This window comes from Lipotes vexillifer, unplaced genomic scaffold, assembly GCF_000442215.2.
Source record: "Lipotes vexillifer unplaced genomic scaffold, Lipotes_vexillifer_v1.1 scaffold1029, whole genome shotgun sequence".
Taxonomy (NCBI): domain Eukaryota; kingdom Metazoa; phylum Chordata; class Mammalia; order Artiodactyla; family Lipotidae; genus Lipotes; species Lipotes vexillifer.
Window position 1 is genome coordinate 499,909 of NW_006789305.1, and position 10,323 is coordinate 510,231.

Below are 10,323 nucleotides of genomic sequence, written 5' to 3' on the forward strand. Positions count from 1 at the left end.
AAAAAAAAAAAAAAAAAAAAAAAAAAAAATAGTGAGGCACTAACATGCTGAATGCCCATTCAGTGTGCAGTAGGGGAAGCTTACTGAACAGTGGCCTCATTGTAGAGAGTCGCCAGCCATTTCACTTCCAGTATCCTTAGGTCTTTTCAGTCAGCTTGTGCAAAAAGAAATTCCAGTCTTCTGTTTAGAGATTATAAGCCTGGCCACCAGACTTTCACTTAATCTCCTTTATGAGTACAGTATTTCACCCCATTCTCATTTGTGTATGGTATTCCAGAATCCAGAACTTCTCTGTTTCAGCCTCTCCAGAGAGCAAACTTCAATCTTCTGTCAGAGGAAGATAAGGTAACTATGAGGCTGTGTAGAATAAGGTGGAGGATCTGGCGGCAGGTCTATTGCCCCTTATACATATGCTCAAACAATCCTATTTCCAATTCTACCTCATACCTGCAGATATACCTGATGCATCTAATTCCTGAGTCTTTCAGAAATTAAATACAGGGGTCTTTTTCCTTTAATCTTTTTTAAATTTAAGAATAGTTGATGTACAATATTATAAAAGCTACAGGTGTACAATATAGTGATTCACAATTTTAAAAGGTTATACTCCATTTATAGTTATTTATAAAATATTGGCTATATTCCTTGTGCTGTACAATATATCCTTGTAGCTTATTTTATAGATAATACTTTGCACCTCTTAATTCCCTACCACTATAATGTCCCTCCCCACTTCCCTCTCCCCACTGGTAACACTAAATACAGGTGTTTTAAAACAGGGAATTCACTTGTTTCCCATTGGCATCCCCTATTATAGACACTTTACATTTTTACTTTCTTTACATCCATTTTCCAACTTTCAAAATTGTGTTAACAGCTCTCTTTTACAGTAGTCTTCTCTCCCATTCTTTCACTCCTATTGTAGGCTGATTTTTTTTCTTATTTATATAATTTTAGAGAATTTTCAGAAGAAATCAGATGGAGATTAATGCACATATTCCAACTGTCATCTTTAATGAGGTGTCTCATCTGTCATGTACCCACAATCCAGTTCAAGAAATAAAAGGTTACAAATACAGCTGAAATCACCTGTGTGTTTATGATTAGCCATTTTAAATTTCCTAGGTGTAAAATCATATCATTTTCAAACACTGATTTTTGTTATTCTAATATTAATTAGAAAAATAAAAGAACAAGTATTTTAAAAGCAAAGATAATATTAATTAGAATGTTTTGCTCATCTTAGCAAATATATCTCAAACAGCTTGTTAAATAATAGTAATGGGGCCATTCTTGTTGTATTCTTTTGTGGGGGGGGCACTAAGTTGAGTTTCATTACTGAAAATAATGTTAGACCTTAGATTTAATATATTTTCTCAATTAAGAAATTTTAGAAGACAATTTTCATTGGGAATATATATGAATTTGTTGTGTACTACATTATGATTTCTCCTATTTTTTTCTATTGATGTGACTTAAGAAAATAGCTATATTGAGGTATAATTAATACTCTATGAAACTCACTTATTTTTAGTGTAGTTTTAGTAGTTAATTTGGTGGATTTCTGGTAAATTTATAGAGTTGTGCAACCATCATCACACTCAAATTTTAGTACATTTCCATCACCAGAAAAACAAGAATGGCAATAAATCTCTGTTCCTATCCCCCAGCCATAGGCAAACACTGATCTGCTTTCTTCTATAAACCTGCCTTTCCTAGAAATTTCATATAAACTGGATCACAGAATATAGTCTTTTGTGTCTGGTCCCTTTCACTTAGCATAACATTTTTGAGGTTCATCCATGTTGTAGCATGTATTAATAGTTTTTATTGCTGAGTCATGTTCCATTGTATGGATATAACACATTTGTTTACCTACTCACCAGCTGATAGACACTTGGATTTTTTTTCTAGTTTTTGACAATTACGAATAGTATTGTTATGAATATTTGCATGTGTCCATATGTTTTTATTTCTCTTAGGTAGATAACTAGGGGTGGAAATGCTGGGTCATATGAGAAGTATATATATTTAAATTTTTCTACTTTCCATTCCCACCAGCAGTGTATGAGAGTTCTGGTTCCTCCATATCCTGACTAACAAAGATCTTCTATGTTTTCTTCTAGAAAACCTTAGACTTTTAGTTCTTACACTTAAGTCCATGATCCTTTTTAAGTAATTTTTGTGTACAGTGTGAGGTAAGAATCAAAGTTCATTTTTATACATGTAGCTATCCAATTGTTCCAGCATCATTTGTTGACAAGACTATCATTTCTTCATTGAATTATTTTGGCATCTTTGTCAAAATCAATTTATCAAAACTGTAAGGATTTATTTCTAGATTTTCTATTGTGTTCCATTGATCTATTACTCATGCCAATACTACACTATCTGAATTACTTACAGCTTTACAGTAAATTGTGAGATCCAGTAAGTCCTCTAACTCTATTCCTTTTAAACTTATTTTGAATATTCTAGGTCTTTTACATTCCTTATCAACTTTAGAATTAGCTTATCAATTTCTACCAAAATAAAAAAGTCTGCTGGAACTTTAAAGGGATTATAGTGAATCTATATAGATACATTTGGAGAGAACTGCCATCTTAACAATGCTACTTCATTTCTTCAGATCTTTAATTTGTCTTAGCAATGTTCGTAGTTTCCAGTATACAGGCCTTATACATACTATGTTAAACTTATTCCTAAGTATTTTACTCTTTTTGATGTATTGTGAATGGTTTTTTTAATTTCATTTTTGGAATACTCATGGCTGGTATATAGAAATACAAATAATTTTTGTATATTGATCTTAAATCTAGAGGCCTTGCTAAACTCATTTATTGTTAGTAATGCCTTAGGAATTTCTAAATATGGGATCATGTCACCATGAATAAAAGCAATTTTCATTTTCTTTTCTCAATGCCTTTCACTTCTTTTTCCTTGCCTTACCGCACTAGCTAGAATCCCTAGTACAACGTTAAATGGACGTGGTGAGAGCAGACATCCTTGCTTTGTTCCTGATTTGAGGGACAAAGCACTCAGTCTTTAATCCCTAACTATAGTGTAAGCTGTAGGTTTTCTGGTTTTTTTTAAAATACATGATAACTTATTATTAGTATACAGCAGGTTCTTATTAGTCATCTATTTTATACATATTAGTGTACATATGTCAATCCCAATGACAGGTTTTTTAATAGACATCCTTTGACAGATTGACGAAATTACTAGTTTATCAGTAATGGGCATTGAATTTTGTCAAATGCTTTTCCTGTCTCTACTGAAAAGACCATGCATTTTATCCCTTATTAATATGATATATTACATTAATTTATCTTCAAACATTAAACCAACAACATATTTCTCAGATATCCCACTTGGTCATGGTAGATAATCCATTTTACACGTTGTTGAATTTGGTTTGCTAATATTTTATTAAAGATTTTTACACTTATGTTTAGGACAAATTTTCTTTCTTTTTAATAAATCAGTATGATAGTTTATTAAAAGCTCCATATTATGCCTCAGGTAGGATTTTTTTCTTCCAGTTTTATTGAGATATAATTGACATATAGCACTGTATAAGTTTAAGGTATATGGCATAATGATTTGACTTACATACATTATGAAATGATTACCACAATAAGTTTAGTGAACATCCACTGTCTCATAGATACAACATTAAAGAAATAGAAAAAAAAATTTTTTTCCTTGTGATAAGAACTCTTAGGATTTACTCTCAACAACTTTCATATATAACATGCAGCAGCGTTATTTATATTCATGTTGTACATTACAGTCCTAGTACTTATTTATCTTATAATTGGAAGTTTGTACCTTCTGACTGCCTTCATCCAATTCCCCCTCCTCCAACCCCCCCGCCTGCTAAGCATAAATCTGATCTCTTTTTCTATGAGTTTGTTTTTGAAATTCAATTGATCTAAAATAGTCTGTTAGTTCCTGTTAAACAACATAGTGATTCCATATTTCTATACATTTCAAAATGACCACTAAGTCTAGATATAATCTGTCCATGTAAAGATATTACATAATTACTGACCATACTCCCCACACTGTACATTTCATACTGGTGACTCATTTATTCTGCAACTGGAAGTTTGTACCTCTTAATCTCCCTCACCTATTTCTTCCCCTCACCACTCCTCTCTGGCAACCACCTGTTTGTTCTATTTGTAACTCTTTCTGTTTTGTTATGTTTGTTCATCTATTTTTTTAGATTCCACATATAAGTGAAATCATACAGTATTTGTCTTTCTCTGTCTGACTTATTTCACTTAGAATAATATCCTCTAAGGCCATCCATGTTGCTGCAAACAACAAGATTTCATGCTTTTATAGCTGAGTAATATTCCATTGTATATAGATACCACATCCTCTTTATCCATTCATCTGTTGATGGGCACTTAGGTTGCTTCCATATCTTGCCTATTGTAAATAATGCTGCAATGAACATAGGGGTGCATATATCTCTTCTAATTAGTGTTTTTGTTTTCTTCAGATAAATACCCAGCAGTAGAATTGCTGGGTCACATGGTAGTTCTATTTTTAATTTTTTGAGGAATCCTCATACTGTTTTCCATAATGGCTGCACCAATTTACATTCCCACCAATAGTGCAAAAGGGTTCCCTTTTCTCCACATTCTCACCAACGCTTGTAATTTGTTCTGCCAGGTGTGAGGTGATATTTCATTGTGGTTTGGATTTGTATTTCCCTGATGATTAGTATGTTGAGCATCTTTTCATGTGCCTGTTGGCCATCTGTATGTCTTCTTTGGAAAAATGTCTATTCAGGTCCTCTGCCCATTTCTTAATTGGGTTGTTTGGCTTTTTTGATGTTGAGTTGTATGAATTTTTTGTATATTTTGAATATTAACCCCTTATTGGATATTCCATTTGCAAATATCTTCTCTCATTCAGTAGGTAGTCTTTTCATTTTATTGATAGTTTCCTTCGCTGTGCAAAAGTCTTTTAGTTTGACATAGTCCTATTTGTTTATTTTTGTTTTTGTTTCCCTTGACTGAAGAGACATATCCAAAAATATTACTATGACCAATGTCAAAGAGTGTACAACCTATGTTTTCTTCTAGAAGTTTTACAGCTTCAGGTCTTACATTTAAAATCTTTAATCTATTTTGAATTTATTTTTGTGCATCACGTGAGAGAGTAGTCCAGTTTGATTTTTTTGCATGTAGTTTTCCAGCTTTTCCAACAGCATTCCTGAAGAGGCTGTCCTTTCCCCATTGTATATTCTCACCTCCTTTGTTGTAGATTAATTGCCCATATAATACACTGCCCATTTCTGGGTGGTCTATTCTGTTCCACTGATCTATGTGTCTGTTTTTGTGTGAATACCATACTGTTTGGATTACTGTAGCTTTGTAGTACAGTTATGACAAATTTTCTTGTGCTGTCTTTGTCTGGCTTTGGAATCAGGGTAATACTGCTCTCAAAAAATGAGCTGGGAAGCATACTTCCTCCTCTGCTTTCTGAAAGAGTTTTTGTCAGATAAGTATATTTGTTCTTGACCTAATTAACTGCTATTCATCCTTCAGATCTCATTTGAAGCATCAATTCTTCAGGGAAGGCTTCTCTGACCTCCTTGACTAGGTCCATTTCCCTGTTACAATAGCTTGCAAATAGTAGCTCTCCTTCTTAGCATTTATCACAAAGTAATTTTTATTCATTAGTAGGATTAATTTTATTATTTTTTTTTCCTTTTTTTTTTTTTTTTTGCAGTACGCGGGCCTCTCACTGTTGTGGCCTCTCCCGTTGCGGAGCACAGGCTCCGGACGCGCAGGCTCAGCGGCCATGGCTCACGGGCCCAGCCGCTCCGCGGCATGTGGGATCTTCCCGGACCGGGGCACGAACCCGTGTCCCCTGCATCGGCAGGCGGACTCCCAACAACTGCGCCACCAGGGGAAGCCCTAATTTTATTATTGTTTGTCTCCCACTTTACCATAAGCTCCAAAAAATGTTGAGTGTTTCTGCTCATCATTATATAGATATAGTGCCCATCCTACTGCCTGACACATGGTAGGTAAGTGCTCAACAAATATTTGTTAAATGAAGAATACATGAACACTGTTTTGGGTTTCTTTGTTTTTGGGGGTTTTTTTTGGCTGTGCTGGGTATTCTTCGTTGCTGTGCGCAGGCTTTCTCTAGTCGCAGTGAGCAGGGGCTACTCTTCCTTGCAGTGTGCAGGTTTCTCATTGCGGTGGCTTCTCTTGTTGTGGAGCACAGGCCCTAGAGCACACAGGCTTCAGTAGTTGCGGTGCGTGGGCTCAGTAGTTGTGGCGCACAGGCTCTAGAGTGCAGGTTCAGTAGTTGTGGTGCATGGGCTTCATTGTTCCGGGGCGTGTGGGATCTTCCCCGACCAGGGATCGAATCCGTGTCCCCCACATGGGCAGGCGGATTATTAACCACTGCACCACCAGGGAAGTCTCTGTTTTTGTTTTATTTTTGATATTTCTTCCCCTTCTTTACTTTGACTTATTATTGTTTTATTTCTCAGATTCTTCGTATGTTAACTTGAATCATTGTAATTCTTTCTTCCTAGTCAATCTAGACATTTTTTGTTAATATAGACATTTAGAGTGATATAATTTCATCAAGTATTATTTTGGAAGCATTCTACAAATTTTGTTTTATCTACGTTTTTATTTCTATCCTTCAAAAATACAGATATGATGTGTCCCCTCTACTTAAAAACCATACAAATTTTTTCATTTTATATAGTACAGTATCTAAAGTTCTTAGTAAAGCAGTCAGCTCAGCTCTAAACTGATTTATGACCTATCATCTCAACTGCTTACCTTATACCCCAACCGGATTGGGCTACTTATCTTCCCTTATACAAGCGTTGTACTTCTGTGCTCAGCACCAAGCAAAATGCCTTAAACACAGTAGCTCAGTAAATGTTTATAGAACAGTTCCTACCACTTTTCATGATCCAAGTTAAGATTTTTTTAATTTATATTTTTTATAATTTTGAATTATATTTTTATTATGTAATTTCTAATTTTATTGTATTGTGATCTGATGTTAATATTGTTATTCATTTTGTTTTTTTAATTTTCTTTCCTTTTTTTTAAATTTGTTTTCAAAAAAATTTATATTTGTGTAATCTGTTTTAAATTGCATTAAATACTTCTTTGTGTCCTATACTTTGGTCAGCTTCCATCTAAGACTTAAACATACTTAAAAAGATAACTTGGCTTTTCTCCCACTACCATTAGACTGTAAAATTCATGAAGGCAAGAACCATGTGTGTCTTGTTGACTGTATTCTTCGCACCTGGGAGGCCTTGGTACATTAACTCAGTAAATTTTTAGAGTTCTCTTTAATTTTATTCTTTCCACTACTCAATTAAAAAGTATACATTAAGGAGGTATTAGATAGATTACCTTTTGAGAAAACAATGAATAAAAATATACATATTAGTTGGAGTTTAATCAAATACAGAAACACTGAGTTCCTAGTATGATTCAGAATGTTCTAAGAGTGGGATACAAATGCAATGCCTGCCCTTGAGTTCCATGAAAACACACAGGTTATCAAGTAACACAGGAGATGGTATACCAAAAGGAAGGTATGTATAAAATGGCATGGAAATAAGAGTTGAGGAAATATTTAAATTGGGTACGGGAAGGAGGTAGGTAATGAAATTCTATAGCAGGAAGTAAAATCCTTTTAAGGATAAATAAACCAAAACCCAGACAAACTACAGTGCTTGTTCAAGATCACAAGGCTAGACAGAGGTCACAAAAGGAGATCCACCTCCCAGTTCTGTGCTCTTTCCATTATACCAGACTTACTACCCATACTTTTCAGAGCTCACAAAGGAATAACAGGACAGGATTTAGAGAGTTACAAAATAAAATTGGGGGATTTATTCATCCTAATCCCATCTCCTATTAATATAAAACATCAAGGACTGTACAAAATTATGAAAAGTTAGCCAAGTACCATGCAGTTCAAACAACTTTCTAATTGAGTGGCTTACAAAAAGAATTTGCCCTAAAACTATTTCACCGAGATTTAAACATCCCAGTCCAATCAATCTGACTTGGAGATAAATAGAACTATTAAGTTGTATTACACCCATACATACATTTTTTTTAAATGTTAATAGAGGGTCTATGGAAAAATCTTTAAAAAAGAAAGGTCCAAAACGAAAAATCTGCCAGCCATTATTCAGTACTTTCCAAGGGGGTAAGACCCTGGAATCTGTAGATCTAAGTATTAATGTCAATAGAGAGACATTCTGTAAGGGCAGGATGGTCTTTAGGCTTTTCCCCATCTCTCAAGACTAGGCAATTACATTTGGCTACCAAGCAACCTTTCCATGACTAATTTGCATCCCCCCCGAAACATGTTGATCCCACAAACCTGATTTTGGAACATTAGATTATTTAACCCTCCCCTCCCCTATTATAAATTAATAACCTGGCATTCTGAAATTACACATCAATTTTTGGTTGCCTGGCTAGCATGCAATAACTCCAAGAATCTGCTCAGTTCCAAAAGCAGTGTAGAAAAAAGTTTAAGAACCTGAAATACTTAGGCCCATACTCTAAACCAGTAACTGAAAAAGAGATTCAGGCAACAAATGGATTTTATTTGACTTGCAGGGAAGAAAAAGAGGAAGAGGAGGTAGGGGAGGAGGGGGGAGGAGAGGGAGGGGGAGAATAGGAAGTAGAGGGGGGAAGGAGGAGGAGGAGATGCTCTAAAAAACCTGGACATTTCACATAAAAATGCATATTCACAGCTTCTCTTGAGAGCCCTGAAGCTGTGGCAATACTGGGCCTGCGTTACCACAACTAACTCTAACTACCGCCAGAGTTAGCCATAGCCCCATTTATATGGGACATTTGCTTTCAAATTTATCATAAACCAATCACCCCTTTCTATTTCCCTGATACGGAGGCCAAATGTCAATTGTCATTTATCATCCCATTTGCAGTGTTGTTTTTCTTATTAACTTCAAAGAACAAAGAACGCCATATTTGGTGGATAAGTGCAGAATTTTTAAAAAGTAAATACAATCCACTCTTCATATTAAAGCAGTCAAACAAAGCGAAAAAATCAAAGGAATCAATTTACCTTAATCTGAGTCTGTTCGATTGACTTTTCCCATATCTGCTGATCATATGCTCCAATCTGAAATAGGAAGCAGGCTATTTAAGTGATGCAAAGGAAATCCTTTTATTTGGGTCAAGTCTCACAAAAGTCAGGAAACTATTAAGTATCCATATGATACCTGGGAAATGTCTGTGCTTCTCTGAGGCTAGAATAAATTCTTATTTCCTAGGACTATTTCCTTCAAAATTCAAGTTGGCTGGATCTAAAAGTAAGTTGAAAAGCAATGTCCAAAATATTTCAAATTAAATATCACCTTAAAAGATATTTCCACTTAAGAAAAACATCAGTAGAAAACTAGAGAAATAAAAGGTAATGGACAGCTCATTAAGATTGACAGTACCAATCTGAGCTGTGCAGATAAAGTTTTATGCCTGAAACAGCAGCAGTTTGATTAGAAGCAAACTCTCAAAGCATTGCTGTGACACTGTGAATGCAGCCTGGAGATGGGAGGTTGAAAATCTTATTCGGGGACCTGGAACTGAGTTCAAAAGACCTAATGACCTTGTCCATCAGTTTTTCCATTTATGTTGAGAGATATCATGTAAGAATACCTGCACTACCAAGCTCAGGGAAAACTAACATGATAGGTATTCTTTGTGGGACTTTTTTGCAGGAAGCATGCTTTACAAATAAAAATACATTGATATTACCTTCTTTTGGTACCACGATATAGCATCTCTCTCATTTGAGGCCATCTGTGTCTCCAGCCAGAGAATGGGATTTCACTGAAAATGAAGGAAAACCAGTCAGTGAGCCCAGTTGCTGAAAGGTACTCTCCCAGTTTGCGTAGAACTCAAATAACGCTTCTCTCAGCCTCTCCATGCGCTGCTGACCGTCTCGTTCCCCTGCCGTTTGCCAGGAAAAAAACAAAAGCATACCAAAAAAACCTCTGGCGCAGTGGAGACCGGAGAGGAGAAGCCTCTCTGCGATATTTTGTGCGAGTGTGTTCAGGGATGCAGGGAAGACGGAGAGGAGGGGAGGTCGCTGGAGTTGACCTGCACCCCACCTCCTCCGCTCCCAGGAGTCCTGCTCTCACCTGGTGCCCGCTGCCCCGCAGTCCGGTGGCCGGGACCTTCCTCCTCAGTGGCCCCGGCCCGGCCATGAGGCCGGGGGCGAGGCGCCGGGCCAGGCAGGCCTCATCTTCCCCCCGAGGCGGAGACGCCG

General features: G+C 36.1%; 1 protein-coding gene across 1 annotated transcript in view; it reads right to left on the minus strand.

Moving 5' to 3' along the window:
* The window catches only part of PHTF1 (putative homeodomain transcription factor 1), a 62,680-nt gene extending 52,357 nt beyond the window's left edge, over window positions 1-10,323 (minus strand). The window contains exons 1-2 of the mRNA XM_007462469.1: window positions 9,810-10,323; window positions 9,121-9,177 (exon numbers count right to left, since the gene is read on the minus strand). Coding sequence (XP_007462531.1) covers window positions 9,121-9,177; window positions 9,810-9,854 — 102 coding nt within the window. The 5' untranslated portion in view covers window positions 9,855-10,323. The remainder of the gene's footprint in view (window positions 1-9,120; window positions 9,178-9,809) is intronic.